At 48.7% G+C, this 23255-nt stretch overlaps 1 protein-coding gene across 1 annotated transcript; it reads right to left on the bottom strand.

The window, feature by feature from the left end:
• Nucleotides 1–19082: 19082 nt before the first annotated feature.
• On the bottom strand, nucleotides 19083–23195 carry LBX1 (ladybird homeobox 1). The gene is made up of 2 exons (XM_085615025.1): nucleotides 22352–23195; nucleotides 19083–20458 (listed from the first exon to the last, which is right to left on the bottom strand). The coding sequence occupies exons 1-2, from the start codon at nucleotides 22674–22676 to the stop codon at nucleotides 19974–19976; spliced, it is 810 nt and encodes a 269-aa protein (XP_085471151.1). The 5' UTR covers nucleotides 22677–23195; the 3' UTR covers nucleotides 19083–19973.
• Nucleotides 23196–23255: the final 60 nt, after the last annotated feature.

Genomic DNA, 23255 nt, shown 5'->3' with positions numbered 1-23255 from the left:
GGGAAATGACTTTGAAACTTCTATCCATCTTGCTGAAGCAACTACCCGAGGGCCTGATTTGAGCTTGCCTCCTGCTGAAGTCTCAGGGACATTAGACTTCACCCATCAGCCTTCCGAATTCCTATTGAGGGGGATTCTACTCGCAGGTGATGCTTCTGTCGAGAATTCCAGAGCCTCTGGGTCTACTGCGGGGAACGCGGGCTGAGAATCATCACTATCGCTATTGTGGGCTGTGGCAGCTGAGGAGCTGTTGCCGCTGAGAGCCCGCATTTGTCCGTGCTATGAGAATTATCGCCATCGCTATTGTGGGCCGCTGCAGCTGTGGAGCTGTTGCTGCTGAGAGCCCGCATCTGTCTGTGCTACGAGAATCAGCGCTATCGCTATAGTGGGCTGCTGCAGCTGAGGAGCTGTTGCAGCTGAGAGGCCGCATCTGACTGTGCTATGAGTATCAGTGCTATCGCTATTGTGGGCCGCTGCAGCTGAGGAGCTGTTGCCGCTGAGAGCCCGCATTTGCCTGTGCTACGAGAATCATCGCTATTGTGGGCCGCCGCAGATGAGGAGCTGTTGCCGCTGAGAGCTCGCATTTGCACGTGCTACGAGAATCATCGCTATTGCTATTGTGGGCTGCCGCAGCTGAGGAGCTGTTGCCGCTGAGAGCCCGCATTTGCCTGTGCTAAGAGAATCATTGCTATCGCTATTGTGGGCCGCCGCAGCTGAGGAGCTGTTGCCGCTGAGAGCCCGCATTTGCCTGTGCTACGAGAATCATCGCTATCGCTATTGTGGGCCGCTGCTGCTGAGGAGCTGTTGCCGCTGAGAGCTCGCATTTGCATGTGCTACGAGAATCATCGCTATCGCTATTGTGGGCTGCCGCAGCTGAGGACCTGTTGCCGCTGACAGCCCGCATTTGCCTGTGCTACGAGAATCATTACTATCGCTATTGTGGGCCGCTGAAGCTGAGGAGCTGTTGCCGCTGAGAGCCCGCATTTGCCTGTGCTACGAGAATCATCGCTATCGCTACGGTGGGCCGCTGCAGCTGAGGAGCTGGGCCGCTGACTGCCCGCCTTTAATCACCGTCTCGGGATCATCATGAGTGCACGCAGTGGACCGCTGCAGCTGGGGGCTGTGGCCACTGTGAGTCCGCCTGTCATCATCGCGGCTTCCTCACGAAGCTGCGTGCCGTGCCCCTTTAAACTTCAGGTACATTGTGCATCACTGGGTCGCGTAGACCCCGGCCTCGAACTAAGTTCATTTCACACGCTTTTGATTGCTTTTCAAGTGAATCTATATTTACGTGCATTGTGGCGTCTTGATCGCTTTTGAGCCTTAGGTTAAGCCTATATAAAGATACTCATTTTTCTATAACTACTTGTGTGGTGTCCCTTTGTAGTGTCTTCACTGCGTTATTGTGTATGGTCATAAATGCTTCACACACTGCCTCTGAGATAGGCCTGTCTGCTCGTGCTACGTTACCACAGGGTTGAGCAGGGGTTATCAAAGGGTGTAGCTCCCTTACTCTGACTTAGGAAGAAGGGTCCCTATTTGGACATTGGTGCCAGCCACTGCCAACTAGAGATCCCCATTTCTAACAGTCCAGTTTTTGGTTAAAACTCTGCAAGGTCATGAAAATAGATGCGCGCCTCTCAGCCAGCTATCATCCACAAACCGATGGAAAAACAGAGAGGTTAAATCAAACGTTGGAGCAATATCTGAAGTGTTTGTCACTGCACCATGAAGCCGAATGGAGTACCTTGCTCTGGACTGCCGAGTTTGCCTATCACAACAGCAAACACACCACATTGGTCTGTTCACCGTTTTACTGTTTGTATGGATACAATCCAAACATGCTTCCTTTCGATTGGCCCATAACAACCAAACATCCGTCCATCCAAGCTCACCACGCGCATCTCCGTGCAGTACTCATAGACGCTAAGAGCCACTTGCTCAAGGCACAAGAAACCACCAAAAGGTTCGCTGATAGGAAGCGATCTCCTGGACCCCTGTATAAAATAGGGGATAAGGTGTGGTTATCCACAAAGAACCTACAGATGAAGAGAACCAATAGGCTGAAACCTAAATAAGTTGGGCCCTATCCTATAACACAGGTTATAAACCAAGTAGCCATGAAATTGGAACTACTAAAAACTTGGATAATCCATCCCGTTTTCCACATACCTTTTTTACACCCTTGCCTGCCTCACACTCAACTGCTTAGTGGCCCAGAACCAGTTATAGTGGATGGGGAGGAGGAATACGAGGTACAGAACATACTAGACTCAAAGAGAACCATAGGAAGGATCTATTACCTCGTAGATTGTAAAGGCTATAGTCCAGAAGAGTGTACCTGGGAACCTGTGCACAACTTCACTGTCCCCTCCTCCTCCGACGGTTTCATGCACGTCACCCTACCAAACCAGGTAGTCCCCAGGACGGCGGACATTGCGGAGGGGTACTGTCTTGATTACCCTGCGGTGCTGAATGCATGTGGGTAGGTAGGGAGGACAGGGGAGTGTTTGCTGTCCCATTAGCATTAGCAATCTCAAATCATTCCTCACATGCAGACCACAGGGCGCGGAGGGTCCACTATTAATCCATGGTGATGGGACTCCGCTTACTAAATTTCACTTTAGTAGAGTCATGGGTTTAGCTCTAAAGGCAGCTGGTTTGGACCCATCAAAATTTGGTACACACTCTTTTAGAATCGGCCCGCCACCGAGGCCACGGCCAGAGGCCTGTCGGGCGTGTGGTTCAGAGGATTGGTCGATGGTCTTCAGGCTGTTGCAACCGCTATGTGCATCTACACATGCTTTAAAGGCTGCTATATTTATTGATGGTGTTTTTTGTTTTTGTTTTTGCAGTTTCTATGTCCGGTGCTGCAGGAAGGAAGCTCACCATGGTTTACCGTTCAATGGAATCTAGCGCAGCCCAGGTAACCGCCTGGGGGCAAAAAGAAGTGTAAGTATGGATAGTTGGCCAATCATATGTGAACAGGTTGAAGCAATATTTATTTGCAGGCAAGTATGCACACCGGGCCCGTCGGGCCAATTTCAATGTTTCCTTGCATAGCCGTGGGGGGTTGCGTTTGGGCAAATTGAGGAGTATATTGAAGATTTTACTGGATAAGACTCACATGCCCCCACAGCTGTAATTTTGCATCTCGGGGGCAACGACTTGGTGCACCTGGGTAGAAAGGGTGTGGTGGAGGCGCTGATCACTGAGGTGGGTAAGTTGGCATGGAAATGCCTGCAGGCAGTGTTGGCTTGGTCCCACGTGTTATTTTATGTTATATAGGTGTATAAAGCACACTGTTACCCGAAGGTGTCCTGGCGCTACACACTGTTTTCCTGGAAAACCCCACCCCCAGGAGCCTTGTCGGATACTAGGCTGAGAACAGCCAAGTCTTCAGATTTTTTCTAAAAGTTAAAAGTTCCGTGGCAGACCTTAAATAAAACGGAAGTTAATTCCAAGCGGTAGTGGCTCTGAGCACAAAGCTCTTTCCGCCCCAGTTGGCCTTTTTTACCATGGGAACGGCTGCCCGTTTTGCTTCCATTGAGCGCAGTGGTCTCCCAGGGACGTACCACTGGATACGTTCTCTTAGGTCTTTCGGTCCGGTTCCCTGCAGGGATTTGAATACCGTGCAAAGCGCCTTAAATTGGGCTCGTTTTTTAATTGCGAGCCAGTGAAGGTCATGAAGACCTTTCCTGATTGACACGGACCTAAAAGTGCTTGTGAGCAGCCTGGCTGCCGCATTCTGAACCATCTGGAGTCTGTTGAGATGTTTATTATTAATCGTCAAATACAGACTGTTGCAATAATCCAGACGGGACAGAATTAGAGCAGATACTACAGATCTAAAGCTTTCGTCCATAAGGAGGGTTTTGATTTTTTTCAGTGTTCTTAGGATGAAAAAGCATGTTGACACCACTCTGCTGACCTGTTCCCCAAATAAAAGGGTATTATCCACAATCACACCCAAGTTTTTTTTTTACCTTGAGTGCGTGTGCAGGCAGGAGGCCCATCTCACTGGGCCTCCAGGCCGGGGTCCAGAGGTTAGGATTGTTCCTGAAAATTATCAACTCTGTTTTGCCTGCGTTCAGCTTTAGGCAGTTAGCAGACATCCAGCCTGTAATGCCAGCCATGCAATCCTGGCAACTAGTGCTCATTTCCGCTTCTTTCCCTTTTTGTAGAGATAGCACAATCTGTGTATCATCCGCATAAGAGGTCAGAAGTAGGCCGAAAGATCATATAAGGGCAGCCAGAGGTTTCACATAAATATTAAAAAGTGTGGGGCTGAGGGAGGATCCCTCTGGGACTCCACAGGGAAGAGCAAATGGTTTAGATCTATCCCCATCCAGGTCCACAGTTTGTATTCTGTCCGTCAGAAATGATTTCAATAGGTTCCAGGCAGAGCCCTGAGCCTTCAACAGACGATCCAACAACAGCTCGTGGTGGACCGTATCGAAGGCCGCTGACAAGTCCAGCATAATAAGAATGGCTGAGCCACCCTGGTCGACAACCTCACAAACCTCTTCCGTTGCTTTTCTTAAAGCTGACTCCGTGCTGTGCCCAGCACGGAACCCATATTGAGAGCAGTCCAGTATGTTGTATTTTTCCAGGAACAGGCTTAACTGCATGTTCATGGCCTTCTCCAAGATTTTGGGTGGTAGAGGGAGGCGGGAGATAGGCCTATAGTTGTTGGGATCACTTGGCTCTAAATTGTTTTTTTTAATGAGAGGTAGGATTGATGTTGTCTTCCAAGATACAGGGTAATACCCTGTCCCCATTATCAGGTTGAGTAAAGGGGTGAGGGTGTTGACTTCCAAAGACATTTTCATTATTGTGGCTGGCCATGGATACTTAGGGGAGCCAGATCTACATCCCATAAGCAGGTTGGTGACCTCCTGGTTGACCAGAGGGGTGAAGGTATTAAATGTGGGGGCAATATTGGTTAACGTAATCTCAAGACCTCCATCATTGGCCGCTCCCAATTGGTTGCTAAAGGAGGAGAAGATGGCATCTACTTTGTCTAGGAAGAATGAGGCAAGGGAGTTACAAAATTCAGAGTTGTTGAGCATGATGGGCTTGGAGGGGGTCATGAGCTTGGTTACAGTTCTAAAGAATTCCTTTGCTGAGGATTTAGCTCCAGCGATTTTTTCAGAGAAGTAAGCCTTTTTTTCTTTCTGCAGGTTTTTTTTATAGGCTGTAAGGCTGGTTATATAGTGTTCCCTATTTTTCAAATTATACCCATTTCTCCAGATGCGCTCCAACCTTTTGTACTCCGATTTAAGCTCCTGAAGGTTGTGTGAGAACCAAGGGGCAGTAGGAAGCATTCGTCTGGGGGAGCACCATTTGATCGGGGTCAGTTTGAGGCAGGCGGTGTTGATCCAGTCCTCATAAGCTGCTGTTGCTTCCTCTATGTTCGAGGAAAGATAGGGGACTGAATCTGTCAAGGCTTTATCAAAGTTGGATGGATTTATGTTTTTCCAGGACCGGATGGCTATTTTTTCCCTGGGCTTAGAGTGAGATAGTGTGGTGGGGGACAAAGAATTTACAAAAATAATGGCTGCATGATCAGTCCAGGGTAGTGGCAGGATATCCAAAATGGAAAGTTTGGAAGAATTTGTAAAAATTCCATCTAAGGTATGGCCAGCCTTGTGGGTGGGGCCAACTACCTGCTGCAAGAGATCCCCACCACCCAAGATTTCCACCAGCCTAGCAGTGTCAGAATCGGTGGAGTCCTCCAGGTGAAGATTAAAATCACCTAGCATAGTGAAGGATTTAGCGCAGAAACCCTACTCCAGCAGTAAACCAACTGAGTCCAGGAAACCACCTTTGGGGCCTAGGGGTCGGTAGATGAGCATCGCCTTGAAAGTGTCTTGTGGTGCAAAACGCACGTTGACTGACAGGTCCTCACAAGTACTATTGGAGGCTGCCTCAAATGCGGGAGTTAGACTCTTGTGGTAGATGACGGCAAGTCCCCCTCCTTTCCTTAGAGGTCTATCTAATGTGTGGCAAAGGAAATCTGGGGGGGGGGGGGCTTTAACAATATCCGACCCGGAAGCGCTGTCTGTCCAGGCCTCAGTAATACAGGCCTTCTTAAGGTTATGTTCCTCTATTAACAAGCAGCATTTAGTGCTATGTTTTATTAAGGATCTCGCATTGAGAAGTAAACATTTAAAGTCAGGTTCAATCCTTGGTGTCCCTGCACCCAATTTGCCACAAGGTTGGGGTCTACAGGAAAGCGCCAGGATAGGAGGGAGGGAGCATAGACAAGTGACACAGTGTTTGGGCATGACCTCTGGTGCAATGGAAGGCGTAAATTTGGGGCAACATAATTTGCCCCCTAGTGGGTTACGTTTCCATAAGCTATCTCTGGAATACCTCAGAAAAACTGGTGTCGAAGGAACAGGGTTCCTGGTCCAGAGCCCGGACGGACGCAGACGGGCTTGCCTTAGGCGCGTCAGCATCAGTTTAAATAGCCTGGCCCAACAACTAGTCCGCTAACCTCTCGATGGCTGCCGCTCACCACCCTCCGCTGTCGTACCTAACCGGCAGGCGTCAGCTGGCTTCTGCTTCAGGCACTGGGGGCGGAACAAGTCTGAGCAGTGGGGTAAGTTCTCAGTGCATTAGGTATCAGTAGCGGTCTGTGGAGGGAGTTCGGTGGGGCAGTGAGGCGGGGCGGAGGAGGGGCAGAGTGGGGAAATGTCAACACAGGAATATGGATGAACGGAGGTAAGTACACATTTAAATAAATAAAACGAATTTCGTTGCGCGCGCTGCATCGCATTTTGCGATGCAGTGCGCGCAAAGGAATTTGTTTTATTTATTTAAATGTGTACTTACCTCCGTTCATCCATATTCCGGTGTTTACATTTCCCCACTCTGCCCCTCCCCCGCCCCGCCTCACTGCCGCACCGAACTCCCTCCACGGACCGCTACTGTTAGGTATGTGAAATAGTTTTAAATCAACAGCAGATTCCTAATCTGCAAATGCGCTAAGTAAAAGTCACCAATGTTTACAATAAATTAAAATCAGGTTCACCTTTCACACCGCTACCTCGCACACACACTCCTGGAGGGTATTGAACACAACCCTTCCAGGCAAACAGTGCTCGCGGTCGCGTCAGCATCAGTTTAAATAGCCTGGCCCAACAACTAGTCCGCTAACCCCTCGATGGCTGCCGCTCACCACCCTCCACTGCCGTACCTAACCGGCAGGCGTCCGCTGGCATCTGCTTCAGGCGCTGGGGGCGGAACAAGTCTGAGCATTGGGATAAGTTCTCAGTGCATTAGGTATGTGAAATAGTTTTAAATCATCTCCAGGTACCAATGGCGGGGGTGGTGAGTCGGTATGGGCATTGATCCACTCAGTGAAGAGAATCAATAAGCGGATTGATAAATTGTTTAGATCCCCAAAACTGCAGACTATTTCGCAAGGGTGCTTCGGGGTGAAAGGTTTTTTTATACAGGACGGTGTTCATCTCTCCAAAATTGGTAACAAAATGTTTCTGGAAAACTTACTAGCCTGGTTGGAGGGGGCACGGAGCATGGCATTACCTTGGGGTGTGAAGGGGGTCCAGAGAGTCGGACAACTATGCTGGCCTGTGGCAGTAAGGTCATGATTGGTGGGCATTTTCACGGTCCTTAGTAGGCATCACCATTGTCAATGGGGATGCCTGGGGGCGGGGTGCATTGGTCTCTCATGGAACTCCAGGGGGCGGTTACAGCCGGTAGGCTGGAATGGTGTGGGGGAGGGGAAGTTCTACTTCCGGTAGGCTGTTTGGGCCAACCTCTGCACAAGCGCATGGACGTAAAAACTTGGCATAACAGCACAGCCCCTTGGAGATAATATTGTGAGCGTAGGTGGTGCCCGGGGGATATAACCTTCTGGGGAACTGGGCCTCCTGCGCAAGGTCACTTCAGTAGGAAGGTGGGACCTAGCACGTTCTTGGACCAGTCATGACCTTGCCTGTAGGCTCATTTCGGGATACGCAGGAAAGGAATAATGTAGATCATTTAGTTTATGGCAGGAATGGCTCTGTATTAGATAACATGTGAAGGATGGCCATCTGAAATACTGTACATTTTAATGTATATGAATTTTGGTGTGCTGATGTAGTGGATTGATGGACAAGTCTTTTCTGCGTGTTGTAAATATGAAATTGTAATCTGTTTATTATGTTTTTGAATAAAATACAGCCAGGGTTTTCCGACCTTTAACCCAAGACACTGTGTTGATGTGTATTTCTGCCTCGGGGGAGAGTGGAGGGGTTGGGACCCCAAGGGGGCAACAAGTATTTTAGAAGAATGGGAATTTCGGGGGAGGGCACCCAGCAATACCTGGCCATAGTTCTCCCTACACCAACTGCGAGGCAGGACGATAAATTGGATCCACCACATTCAGTTGTGACCTATCAGATGGACCCCTCTCTCTCTCTCTCTCTTTCATCACAAGGTTTCTCCTGTTTTTGGTGTGCATGCGATCACTCGACAGGGCGCACCTTTCTTGCGCCATGTTCCTGTATTTTATTTGGATTGTCTATGTTTTGGGTAAATGCGTAGAAAGGTTTGGGATATATTGAGAGGTTAGGGTCTGTATTCTCTGCGTTTAACATTGATTATATAGCGACGTTCGTTCTTGGCATTAAATGTACAATACCTTTGTGTCCAACGAGTCCTTGGTGAACCACTATTTCCTCTAAGTAGGTTTGCCCAGGTTCCCATTGGCACAATGGGCTGCGCTTGTAGCTTACGAAGTTTATTGACCAGAAGCAGGCGCTGGCAGGGGGGGTTGCTTTAGGGGGGCCCCCTTAACCCTTCAGGGGGCCTCATTCAGCACAAAGCATATATATATATATATATATTTTTTTTTTTTTTTTTTGTTTGTTTTTACAGATTTTATATAGCGCGAACTCGACCTGAAGGTATTGGAGCGCTTTACATGAGCACCAGTTACGTTACACAAGGACACATTCAGGCACGGGGAGATTAAGTGATTTGCCCAGAATCACAGGATGTGCACGTGACCCCGAAGAACCTGGTTTCCAGCACCAAAGTCAGCAGTCTAGCCGACGGACCACATCCGCTACTCAAATGGGGCGGGGGTCCTATCATAATCGGGGGGTGGGGGGCATTTATCTTCAGGCCACTGAGCAGAGGCAACTCCGCTTTGGCAGCACCCAGGATACCAGCTTGTTGCCTGCTAGAGGCGAGGTCTATCGGGGCGCACGCCATAGCTTTTATGAAGTGAGAGGCGAGAGTAACCCATGGGAAGGCCGGGCTAACAAAAATAGACGGTGGAGAAACTGGGGCAGAGTGACAGTAAAAGGGGTAGTGGTCAGCAGAGAAGAAATGAGCAAGGTGGTACGGGGCTGAGAGGAAGAGGAGAAAGAAAGAAGTGAGCGAGAAAGGAGAGAGATAGGGTTCCCAATTCCGCAAAACGGGTATAAGTCGCATCTATTATTCAGATCGCTTCGAAACAGGGGAACGCAGTATAGAGCGCTCTTTAATACCGCAGTATTCGAAGTGGGGCTGGAGATTTCAGAAGAAGAGACGGCAATGAGAATGAGAACGAAAGAGACAGAGAATGACAGGAAGCATCAAAAGACAAAACTTAGAAGGGCAGAGAGGTGTTTGTTTCTTTGAAGAATATGGCACGGTTTAAAATGCCGTTTTTAATAACCTCGTTGTGAATAATTGTGTCCGTCCATAAAACGAGGGCTGCGTCGTGGTCATGTTGTCTACGTATGTGGACGACACTGGGCTCACCTAAGTGTATGAAACTGAACTACTTGAAAGAAACATGTTTCTTTCTTGTAGGATACATAATTGACGGGTGGCGCGTGGTAAAGGGCCCTGGCATGTCGGTGCTATGTTGGCGAACTGTATATCCACCCTTACATATCAACACACCTCATCCGCTGCTCATGACTGGAGCCGCGTGCCCCCTCAGGTGTGTGAGTGGGATGAACAGCGCCGCCTGCCCGTGTGTGTGACAGGTGTGCGCCTGGGATGGGACGGGTTAAGTCCAGGGGCGGGCCCAGTGACTGCCCCCCTCCCTCCAGCAGCCCAAGAATCTGAATTATAAGGAGCAGCCCGCTCCTTTCAGCGGGGACTCATGCATCAAACTTCAATTTTCCGGACGATTGAATTAGTGATTTTTTTTTCTCCTGGACTAAAATACACTTAAGTCTCTGGGATTAATTACCACGTTCTGGTCCCTCAGACTGGAGTATTAGTTATCGTTGCCACGTTTGACATCCTCTCTGACACCTCATAAAGAGGAGCGGGATTCCACCCGTGGACCCTGCGTCACGCCTGCTGCAGGGGGTGGGTGTACTGGCGTTCTCGGGCCCTGGCACAGGCAGGCAGCGGACAGGTGCCAGGGAGCACAGTGGCCAGACGAGGCGAGAGCACGGACATCGCGGTGGGCGGTGGACCTTTGACGTCTGCCGAGTCTTACATTAAAGCAGAAATCAGAGAGAACGTAGATTTAACAGTATGGACATCAGAACTTCTGCTTGCCACATAACTGTGACACGGATCTTAAAAAACGGATGTTACGTCAACACCGTGAACAGAGAGAGCACAAAGAATGTAGATATGACAAACCAGGTAGAAATCGGACAATTGATAGTTAACGAAGAAATAAGGTAAACAACATAGAGCGTAGGTATGATATAGACAACATGGAACTCAAAAGCCTTCATATCACATGAGTCACAAGAGCGCATCGTAAAAAGACAGCCTAAAATATTGATATACCATAAACCACATAGAACACGAATACAATCTAAATCACATAGAACGTTTATCAGACAACAAAACGCACGAAGCATACACTGCATAAGGGGGACCTACGTCACATAAAAAAGGTATATGACATAAACCACATAGAACATGGATATCGAAAATCCTGCATTAAAGTAAGTATGACATGAAAGTCACAGAACACGAGTGTGACGGACAGCACCGGAAATCGTAAACACAGATTACAGGTTACCGTGAGAAGGACTTTAATTACATACCCCATGGTTATGGTATACACCGCATAACACATGGATGGGAGTAAAAAGCACATAGAATATGTAAGCCACACACACTGCATGTGATATAAATCACATGGCGCCTCGGTAGGACTAACACCACATTGAAGGTGGGTATGGCATAACCCACGTAGAAAATATAAATCCCAAAATATATATTGAACATAAGTATGACATGAATAACATACATAACGGATGTGACACAGACCACATAGAACTTCGAGATTAGAGGCAGTGCATAGAATGTGGATGTGACTTTCACCACATGGACCACGGATTTTACATCACGTGAATAACAATAAACACACAGGTGGACAGTACACTGGCTGCATAGATGTAGATGTCAGAAGAAAAAAAAAGTGTGCAAAGATATCACACTTTAAAACGCTTGATAGATTGTTGATAACAGGTCAATCACATTTAATAAACCATAAATCACAGAACACACGTCTAAAATAAACCACATACAACAAGGATAAATATTCATCCCATAGGAGATGTGTAGGATGGACCAACCTTCGCCACATTGAATATGGCTATGACTTAAACCGGGTATAAAATGGAAGTCCTAAATCTACATGACTTTAATCATATATAACACGGGCGTGACGTAGACCACGTCGAACATAGAGAACAGAGAAAGCGCATGTAATTCGAATATGCCTATAACCACATACACCATGGATATGGCACAACCCATTTATCATGGGGATTACCAAAAACACGGACGTTTCTAGCGACATAAATAATATAGGACATAAATTCGACATAACCTGCATGGGACAGAAATAGGACCTTTACCACACAGAATGTGGGTACAGCATAAACTAAGTATAGTGTGGAAATCAGAACATTTTCATGAAACGTGTATGAATTAATGACATCTAACACGCATATACGATAAACCACATCGATCGTGGGTTACAGGTAAAGAGAGCGGTTATTACATAAATTGCACAGTAGACTGGTGAAATCCGCCCTAGAATGTCTATAACAGATGAAGTACTTGGAACATGTTTATGAAATAAACCAGATAGTTCATGAACATAACATAAACCAACTACTACACATATGACGTGGTCATGATATAAACGAAATAGAACATGATCATGACGTAAACCACAACGAAAATGGATATGAGTTAACAACAGAGAACCACACAGGACATCGCCATGCAAACAAAAGCGTAGGACACGAATAGTAAAAAAAAAACTCACAGAAAATGAATCTGACAAAAACATAGAGGATGATATGAGAAAAAAAACACACGGGTCGAAAACAGCTACGTTACTTTCAACCAAACTATAATAATCTGATGTAAAATGCACCACTCGGAATACTGCAAGCAGCAACAAGTTAAAGGAAAGTACTAGCATTAAAAACAACGGAACGGGGCTCCTCGCCAGGCAGGCCATGGCTATGCTATAACCCACATTGAACATGGATATCAGTTTATTAAACATTACTAGCTGTAATGCCATGAGCACTGACGATGGATAACGGATGCAGAATCATAATGCACTTATCAGGTGCACCAGAGTCCAGCCAGCAGGACATCCCCCAGGAGGGCGGTTTGCGGAACGGTGATGGGGCCGGAAACAAGCGAGGCACAGAGGAAATGTCCTGAGGTGGAATGCCTGTGTGGAAAGGCCGGGATATAACCTCCAGCAGCACAGACCGTGTGATAATGCCGCCTTATCACTCACGGGATAAGCCAGTGTTTCGTGGGTTTCATAGGCACGTGTCATTGATGGCCTCGTGATGGGTCTCTGAGGGGGGTCCTGCCTGATTCAAGCACTTGGCCTTCACCAAATGCACGTACGGTGGTACCAGGGGGTCCTCGCGGGACAAAGGTGGCAGCAGAAGAGGATGTGCGGGCTCTGGCAAGGTGGGTGAGTAGTAGTGACCGTGCTGCTTGTGCCAGGCTGCAGACGGGGCATGACAGAGCGGGTACACGTTCGGCATGGGCCTCAGCAGACGCCGACACGTGCAGCTTCTGCCGGAAGTCACGTGACCGGGACGGTGCAGGGTAAAGTCCAGCCGTGAGGGCCCAGCAGACGATGCAGCGGAAACTAGCTCAGCGGGCACCTGGCACGTGGGTACCCGGGAGCTCAGGGGGGAGGAGGCGCTGCAGTTCGAGAGTGGCCTTGTGGGCTGTTGGCAGGGTTGCAGCAGGGTGGCACCCGCTGTTGCACGATGGGTCCAGAGTGGCGAGGGAGTCAATTTTAGTGGTAGTCAGGCCTAAAGCGGGTAATAAACTCAAAATAAGGTCTCTCCGTCTGTGTGTGTAGAGTTAAGAGGAATACGTGTGTCCAGGATTCTGCTCCTAAGGCTCTTGAAATAGTGGCAATACCTGCAGCCCCGAAATCTACCCACAACCCCAGGTCGACGAGTGCTGAGGTTTCCCTACTGCATGCCACCGTCGATCCCTCAAGCACACGGCACAACAAGTGATAACAGGCCCCGGCTCTGCGAGCGCACACGAGGAGAGTCGCAGCGCTAGGAAGAAGCCAGTGGGCTCCAAGGAAGAAAGCCAGTGGGCTCCAAGGAAGAGTGGCAGTCTATAGCAGGAGGTCAGCGCGTGACAATGTAATAATGTGCGCGAGATCTAGAACCCTCACAGAAACACCATACTTTCAGCATGTCTGTGTTGTGTCGGATATCCATCCGCGTGTTAAGTAAAGGTGCTGGTTACAATGTATTGTGTTTACAAAGTGCACTGCAGGTGCCCCTCTTGTTAGAAACATGCCAACAGCGAGCCCCCCACATGGCACAGCAAACTTTGGCACCGATGTCAAGCTCGTGATGCATGCAAGGAAACGCCCCCTTCTCCCGGCTGATGGCTTGGTAGCAAACGGCACTTATCATTGTGCAGGTACTCCCCTCACTCTCCTGGACCCTGGTGCCACTGCACCTGCTGCTCCGTTGATCACTCCATCAAGGAGAAATTGGATGTGGCTGAATTGGCCCTAAACATGAGTGCGCCGTGTAGTCCCGGGAGAGCTTTAATGCTCAGCTAAAAGGTGTGTGATGGTGCCTCGGAGGACGTGCACGAGGGGGTATGTAGGCGCGCGCGCTCTCTAGCCGTGGCTGCCCTGCAAACACCTGTACCGCCTGTGAAGGCTCCCTCTGCTACTGCCCAAGGCGCTGTAATACCCGGACACGCGGCCTGGAGGGGAAGGGGGGGGGGGGGGGGGGAGAGGGGGTAGCTTCCCCAATTCAGGACACAGAGCAAAGGTTTCCCGGTTAAATGACGTTCCTTGCACGCACGAGCGTGCACAGACACTCCAACACCCTGTAACAAATATTGTAAAAGTGGATTTGGGAGAAGGAATTATTTAGTCCTGCAGTGTTGAGTGTTAACCTCTGTGTTCTTTGCATCCGCTCACTGGGTCGTGGACTGGGGAGTGATGTGAGGTAGAGACTAGTTTCAACGTTTATTAATCATGATTTAGTTAATTAAAACCACGATATGACATAAGGACATAGTAGTTAGTTAATAAAAGGATAGGGATATACTAAATCTAAGGTCACTTCAGTAAATGTCCTGATTCATTCAAATATACACGTGATAAAGTGCTAGTGTATAAGCTCTTCTATAGGAAACCGTATTGAACTTTTACATGTGTTGTTCAGTTAGTAAAAAACATTAAAAAACGCGTATTTCATCATGGGTACAACCGTCAACGTCCAGTTTATTTAGCCAACACATTCCAGAGATCAGTACCATTATTTCTAAAAAAAACTCGGAATGCACCCCAGACATCCAGGGAGTGAAGCAAATTATTGTAAAAGCACTTAAAATACTGAGGGCTGAAACCAACAAGGATACAACCCAAGGCAGGGCAGTGAACGTTCAATGGTGCAAGATACCAGGTAAAGATGTAAGTTATAGACAGTGCAGTGTAAAACAGGTGCCCTGCCAGTCCTGACTGCCACACGCCTAGATGTTTCCGGGTTTCTTGGTGCAATAATCAGTTATACGTTTCTGAGACAGGATGAGAGTTACCGGATTCACTTTGAAGGTCGGCTCAGGTCTTTGACGAATTTCCCACCCCTTGATAAAGATCTTACATCGGAATGGGAGAAACATATCGAAGAGGCCTCCAAGCAAGAGTGCCCCCTTCAGAAAAATTGGTTTCAGCAAAGCCCTGCTTACGACGTCGAGAGAGGGGCAGCGACACATAAGGTGTAGCCATGACCCCTGCTTAAAGTTACACAGTCTGCATGCCCCTTCCTTACCTGGGCTGGCCCCTGCCGGGTCGAAGTCTGCTATTGGTGAGCCGAGCAGACGCATGTGCATGATGTCTCTGGGCACTCGGCTGTTGATGGACTCTACAAGGTAGGCTAAGGTCTCCCAACCAAGTATGAGGAATTTAGAGGAAGTAGAATCTCTGAGGACTTTAGAGAAACAGAATCTTGCTGGGATTAAGCTAAACGCAATTGTTTATTAATTGCCTTTTTCCAAATCAAAAAGGAGATGGAATCAAGAAATAGCGCTGGTGCTTTGATTTGGAAAGATGTGATTGCCTTTTGTGGTTGTCTGTGCCATGGGCTCCCGGGCTCTGAACATGATTCCGAGCCAGGCCGTGAGTGAGTTCCCTGGTGCTTTCACATATACGAACATGACTCCGAGCCAGGCCGTGAGTGAGTTCCCTGGTGCTTTCACATATACGAACATGACTCCGAGCCAGGCCTTGAGTGAGTTCCCGGGTGCTTTCACATATACGAACATGACTCCGTGCCAGGCCTTGAGTGAGTTCCCTGGTGCTTTTAAATATACGAACATGACTCCGAGACAGGCCTTGTGTGAGTTCCCTGGTGCTTTCACAGATACGAACATGACTCCGAGCCAGGCCTTGAGTGAGTTGCCGGGTGCTTTCACATATACGAACATGACTAGCCAGGCCTTGAGTGAGTTCCCTGGTGCTTTTAAATATACGAACATGACTCCGAGCCAGGCCTTGAGTGAGTTCCCTGGTGCTTTTAAATATACGAACATCACTCCGAGCCAGGCCTTGAGTGAGTTCCCGGGTGCTTTCACATATACGAACATGACTCCGAGCCAGGCCGTCAGTGAGTTCCCGGGTGCTTTTAAATTATACGAACATGACTCCGAGCCAGGCCTTGAGTGAGTTCCCGGGTGCTTTCAAATATACGAACATGACTCCGAGCCAGGCCTTGAGTGAGTTCCCTGGTGCTTTTAAATATACGAACATGACTCCGAGACAGGCCTCGTGTGAGTTCCCTGGTGCTTTCAAATATACGAACATGACTCCGAGCCAGGCCTTGAGTGAGTTCCCTGGTGCTTTTAAATATACGAACATGACTCCGTGCCAGGCCTTGAGTGAGTTCCCTGGTGCTTTCAAATATACGAACATGACACCGAGCTAGGCCTTGAGTGAGTTCCCTGGTGCTTTTAAATATACGAACATGTCTCCGAGCCAGGCCTTGAGTGAGTTCCCGGGTGCTTTTAAATATACGAACATGACTCCGTGCCAGGCCTTGAGTGAGTTCCCTGGTGCTTTTAAATATACGAACATGACTCCGAGCCAGGCCTTGAGTGAGTTCCCTGGTGCTTTTAAATATATGAACATGACTCCGAGCCAGGCCTTGAGTGAGTTCCCTGGTGCTTTTAAATATACGAACATGACTCCGAGCTAGGCCTTGAGTGAGTTCCCGGGTGCTTTCAAATATACGAACATGACTCCGAGCTAGGCCTTGAGTGAGTTCCCTGGTGCTTTTAAATATACGAACATGACTCTGAGACAGGCCTTGAGTGAGTTCCCTGGTGCTTTCAAATATACCTATTTAATATTTCAGTGTCAGACTCACAAGTTAGCTTGATTTGGGAGGCCGAATTCCAGATTACTGGGTTGTGGAGTGGTGTGAAGCAGAGACTAGTTCTGTGTTGTGTTTGCTCATGCACGAGGGAGGGGCTATAGTACCCAAAACACCGGCGTTCCTCCTGACCACATTGGTGATCCTGGACACATCACTTGGACTTCCTGTACCTGGGTTCTGATATCTGATAACCTCAGAGGTGACTGGAAGCTGCGTGCCTTGAAGCTGCTAGTTTTGCTTGGGGTGGATGGACTTCAACGTGTTATGTGCATTAATGACGTGGTACTCATGTGGGTGAAAGGCTGGGCCGACCCATCGCGCTTGAGCCGCACAGTCATATGAGCAGAGCTCTGTGGCAGGTGCCTCATACATGCCTCGCTTGCTTATTGCGTCACCCAATCCGCGGATGTTCGAAGAATGCTCTTGTTTTAAAGTGTACGTTTTGGAACAATAAACGCACAAGTAGCCATGCCTGTCAGGGGAATAAGAGGCAGTGAGAAATTGTCCCGGATGGGCGCCAAGGGGCACCTTTAGTGCCTCCCCCGGCAACACAATATCCTGGGAGAAAAGCGCTGATGCCAGCATGCTAGCCCTCCGGGAGCAGAGGGTATTTCTCTGTCCCTGCTGCCACGTGTGCCCAACTTCCCCGGGTTCACCTCTCCCCCTTTCCTCCCCATCTCTCTGTTTGCACACTAGGCACAAAGGCGCTCCCTCAAATTAACTCCAGCCCTTTCTGCCTCTTTGTGCCGCGCTGCCTTTTGACCATCTTGAAGTGTGGTGTTTTCAGCCTCATTAAACGCACCCAAGACAAAAGAAGCAAAAGGCAGCGGCGAGAAGAGAAAGAGGGCCGAAAACAAAACAAATAACGGCCCTTAACGAGGCCCTCGGAGTAAATGTCACCGGCTCGGGGACGTTTACGAGTGCGCTGCTTAGCATAAAAACACTTAGGGGCAAGATTGAGGGCCTGCGGGGGAGACCTGGACAGGAGTCAAACACATCTTTTTTCCACCCAAAAAGAGGAGACAAGTGCTCTTCCCGAAAGGGAGCGAGAGGGCGAGGGCCGCCCATTGTAATTCATAGACTTGTTCCGAGTGGCAGGAGAATGGGGCCGGATAAAGGAGGCCCCACGGCCGGGCCCAGATGCCCTGCGCGCGGGGAGCGGGGCGCCGCCTTCCCAGCCATTGTCAGGCCGAGTTAAACAGTCAATGGGCGGCCTGAACCCGATCCATCACCGTGGCGGGCCGCCGTGGGGGCCATGCGGAAAGCATATGGCCTCCAAACGGTGGGCCTGCGCGCTCGGCGGAGGGCCACGCTTGTCCCAGCACTGCCGCCGGCGGGGGGCGGCCGAGCCCCATTGTGGCCTGTCACCCCAGGGAGGAGGCCTCATTTGTCCCCACTTTTCACGCTTTACGCTGGAAAAAAAAATCATCGCAGCCGCCCCCCCAGCTTCTTTTTCCAAAGACGCGGAGATTTATACAGCCCTCGGAGAAACTGGCCCAAAACTGGCTGTTTTTCTCTTTCTTTGCAGGCACCCACTTTGTTTTTTTTTTTTTGTCAGCCGCTCTCTGTCTGTCTCCCACTCAAACCAGATTGGGTTTTTCTCACATAAATTTGGCAGAGAATGGGAAAACACACGTCGATGGGTCAAAAAGGCAGGACACGCTTTAAAAGGGGAAAACAAGTTATAAAAAGCGATATATGTTACATTGTGCAAAAGATCTTTTTGTTTTGTTTTGTTCCTGCTTGCACAGTCTGGGCTATGAGAAAGAACAAACACTGACAATATGCTATATATTTTGTCGAAACCCACTTTTATGGAACAATACACCAAATATGTCAATATGCAAGGGGATTGGGTTTTCTGTAGCACTTTGTGGTGGTTAAGTGATGCATTAAAGTGCTTCGTTGCTGGACACACCAGCCCCTTTCTGAGAGTACCTGCCTTTCCTTTAACGGCGGCGCAAAAATAGATTGCCGACCATGCCTGAAAATGTAAATATATATTATCGAAATCCTCTCCATCTTCAAGGAACATAAAAACATTACCTGTCTTCCTTTGTAGAAAATAATTCGCATTTTAACTGATGGAGAAAATGCCACGTGGCTTGAAAACGTTTTTACAAATACTATTTTTACACATTTAATAAAAAAAATATTTGTACCGCCGAAAACAATGACATTAAAGTTATGTTAGAAAAGGATAATAATTTTATTGAAAAGAGCTCTCTGTACAGTTTGTATAAGTAAATAAATCCGCCAGTGTCCCTGGCAGGTTAACTTAAATAACATGATTTCTTCATTATTTTATGTATTTTTTTACAGTTGAAACAAACATTTTCTGTACACGTTTTTTATTCATAACATACAATTTAAATATATTCGGATGTGCCGCTTACATCATGCAAAAAGTCTAAAAAGTGTATAAAATAATTGTCATTTTTGTTTTTCTCTCAGCCACCTTCATAAGAAAAAATATGAAAGTTTCTTTTTAATAAAAGCAGAGGAATAGAAATGGCAAATGCAGACATCTGGACGAAGCGAGGCAGCGGGTGAGGTTGAATTTAAACATATAGAAACTAGAAGTTAAAGCATACAGTTAAACTTACACATGGATATATGTCCCCTCGATATTTGAGAAGTTAAAAATAAAAAATAGACCCGTGCACTTTTGAAAACATGCAATAAAAACCATACATTTTAAATGTAGCCTAAATTAAATGGCAAAAATCATATCTCGGTATATCTGTGACTTGTAATTTTTTTCTGTGCTTCGTAAAAATTAATATTGTTTTTAAAAATGGAAACGGAAGGGAAAAATATATATATATTTATAATGCCGAAATGTTTGTTTTACAAGAAGCCGTACACAATTGCACCATTCCAAAAATGTGAACTACCTGATATGGCAGCCGTGGGTAAGATAGTTTGTTCCTTTTTCCCGTATTGCTTATTGCTTTTATTGTAAGGGGTCTGCCTTGGTGTCCGTCTCAGAGGTCCTGTCAGACACGCGCAGCCTGTCAGACACCGTCCATGCCGGGCTCGCCATTTGTCAAGTTTGCAGTTTTTGTACAAAGCGCTTGGCGGGGCTCAGTCGTCGACGTCGATCTCGACGTCGTCGTCGTCCTCGTCGGAGCAGTCCTTGCTGCTGCAGGGCGGGGACGAGGGCGAGAGCTGGAGGTGGGCGCCGGCCTCCAGGTGCGCCAGCAGGGCCGGCGAGCCGCAGCGGGACTTGCCCCGGCTGCTGCCGCCGTCCGACTGCTGCTCCAGCTCCGAGATGGAGATGATGCTCTCCACCGACGACGGGCTCAGCTTCTTGGTGGACTCCACGTCGGCCTTCATCTCCTCCAGGTCGCGCTTGAGCTTGGCGCGCCGGTTCTGGAACCAGGTGATGACCTGCGCGTTGGTCAGGCCCAGCTGCTGGGCGATCTGGTCGCGGTCTGCCGGCGACAGGTACTTCTGGTACAGGAAGCGCTTCTCCAGCTCGTAGATCTGGTGGTTGGTGAAGGCGGTGCGGGACTTCCGCCTCTTCTTGGGGGTCTGCCTCTGGCCGAAGATGGTCATGCCATCCCTTCCTGCGGGGCACAGAGGGACAGGGTTAGAGATGCTGAGCGCGGTGGTGGCGCGGGCCAGCGCTGCCCGACGCGCGCGCTTACAATAACAACATCCAAGCTGCAAAGGCCATGCAATAACACCACAGGAGGGATGTACACACAACTCCCAGACACACACAATAACAACACCCAAGCTGCAAACAGAGTGTAAGGCCATGCAATGACACCAAGGGAGGGATGGACACACGACTCCCAGACACACACAATAGCAACATCCAAGATGCAAACAGAGTATAAGGCCATGCAATGACAAGGAGGGATGTACACACAACTCCCAGACACACACACACACACACACGAACACACAGACACACTCAATCACAACATCCAAGCTACAAACAGAGTGTAAGGCCATGCAATGACACCAAGGGAGGGATGGACACACAACTCCCAGACACACACACAATAACAACATCCAAGATGCAAACAGAGTGTAAGGCCATGCAATGACAAGGAGGGATGTACACACAACTCCCAGACACACACACACGAACACACAGACACACCCAATCACAACATCCAAGCTACAAACAGAGTGTAAGGCCATGCAATAACACCAAAGAAGCGATGTACACACAACTCCCAGACATCAGACACACACACAATAACAACACCCAAGCTGCAAACAGAGTGTAAGGCCATGCAATGACACCAAGGGAGGGATGGACACACAACTCCCAGACACACACACAATAGCAACATCCAAGATGCAAACAGAGTGTAAGGCCATGCAATGACAAGGAGGGATGTACACACAACTCCCAGACACACACACACACACGAACACACAGACACACTCAATCACAACATCCAAGCTACAAACAGAGTGTAAGGCCATGCAATATCACCAAATAAGAGTTGTACACTGCTCTGCCACACACACATGCGTACAATAATAGCATTCATTCTTCTAACAGAGTAGAGGTCCATGCAATAACACCAAAGGGGAGATATACACACAGTAATCATTTGACGAGCAAGTACACACATTGGACAGGAGGCAAGAGGTAACAAAGTGGGCTATATAAACCAGGCTGAAAACTAGGGACACTGTATTGCGAGATGAAAATATTAATTGAAAGCCTAAAAAACCAACAACCACTTCCTGTCCTACATGGAATCATCTGCAATTTACTAAAAACAGGTCTCTGTACAAGTTTTAAATCGCCTTGATCCCCACACGGGATCCAATACAAACTAACTGTAATTGGCCAGCAAGTGGACAACAGTGTTTTGATCCCCAAGTATGTGAGATATATTAAAATGCTGAATCAACCACAGGATTGAAAAATACAACTATACCTCCAAGCTAGAGATAAAAAGAAACATAGCCCACGCTTACATGTAGCTACATACAGCAGAGCTAAAGAGTTGTACTTTTCTCCAAAATACACACAGAATGACAATTGAGAGGTGCTCAGTTACAGCACATGAAACAACTAAATCACCGGTCAGGACTGAGTAAACTGCACTAAAGTCAGACTACCTCTATTCGTAGAAGAGGGCTGGAAGTGCTACACAATGTCAAATCAAAAACTCAGCATGCTTTTCTAAATTGCAATTTTAGTTTGAAAACCCTTTGTAGAAAGGGATGAGGCAAGATGCAGAGTAGCTAAAATGTTTGCAATTGATTCTCTTAATATAGGAAGAGTTGACAGTGTTTGCACCCTTAAATTAAGGTGTGAAATGCTGCCTCCCCGGAGCAGTGCCCGCCTCAGTCAGCGCACAATGTGCCTCTCTCCACAGACCCCTGGTCCATGTGCCAGCATCCATCCACGCTCCACTCGGCCCCCAGGGGCACCAGGTCCTGCTGCCCCGGGGCCGAGTGAGGAGAAGCGAGCAGGTCCCACCTACCTTCGGCCGCCTGCAGCACGCTGACCTCCAGCCCCTTGAAGGTCTTGCTGGCCAGCTCCTCCAGGGCGCAGAGGGGGGACGTCTGCGAGAGTAGAGCCCGGCCGGACAGGGCGAGGCCCGCGGGCGGGGGCTTCTCGGCGCCCAGGAGGTGCGCCGCCGCCCCGCACAGGCCGTAGCTCCGTCGCACCGACGGCTTGCTCAGGATGTCCTCGATACTGAACGGCGTCAGGGGCTTGTTGGAGTTGGCCGGGGGTGGCAGGTGGTCCAGTGGGCTCCGCCGCCTCTCCTCCACCACGGAGGACTTGGACTCCTCCTTGGAAGTCATGCTCGACACTCACTGTCCGTGCACTGCCACCAAGAACAAATATAAAAAAAAGCAAGCAATCCCCTTCTTGTTGTGTGAGAGCCTCGCGCCACTAGAAAAGTTCTCTCCGCTCCTCGGAGGGGACCCCCCAGCCTCCTTCTTCAAGCAGGTCCAGAGGCCACTCGGGCAGGTCACAGATATGTCCTAAGATGTGGGTGGGTTTGCCATGGAGGAGTCGAGCGCTGCAGCCAGCCCAGCGCCCACGAGGACTTCTCGCCGCACTCCTGTGCCACTTCTCCTGTTTCAAGATGCAGAAGGTTCCTGGATCGCCTCTTGTTCGGATCCCCCGTTCGTGTTCTTTGCCAAAAGGGCTGGAGCAAGCCAGGGGAGCGCTGATCCTTAGACTGGGGGAACGGCGAAGAGACGGGGTAATTGACTATTGCTAACAAGTTATTGTTGATTGGAAGGTAATCAATTATCTCCAATGGCAGTTTGGCCCTCTCCCCTTCTCCCGCTCCCGCCCTCTCTCTCTCTCCTCCACTCTCTGGCTGGCCAATGCAGGCGTCTGCAAGTTGGAGCTCCATTAATTAGAAGGCAGGA

Source organism: Triturus cristatus, chromosome 1_2 (genome assembly GCF_964204655.1).
Source record: "Triturus cristatus chromosome 1_2, aTriCri1.1, whole genome shotgun sequence".
Taxonomy (NCBI): domain Eukaryota; kingdom Metazoa; phylum Chordata; class Amphibia; order Caudata; family Salamandridae; genus Triturus; species Triturus cristatus.
The sequence above is the reverse complement of the archived record's forward strand: the minus strand, read 5'-3'. Positions and strand labels throughout refer to the sequence as shown.

What these genes read in the sequence shown, in the direction of transcription:
- LBX1 (XM_085615025.1), bottom strand. Translation starts at nt 22,676, where the DNA reads ATGACTTCCAAGGAGGAGTCCAAGTCCTCCGTGGTGGAGGAGAGGCGG. An exon ending in CGTGCTGCAGGCGGCCGAAG is followed by an intron (nt 20,459 to 22,351) that starts GTAGGTGGGACC and finishes TGTGCCCCGCAG; the next exon opens with GAAGGGATGGCATGACCATC.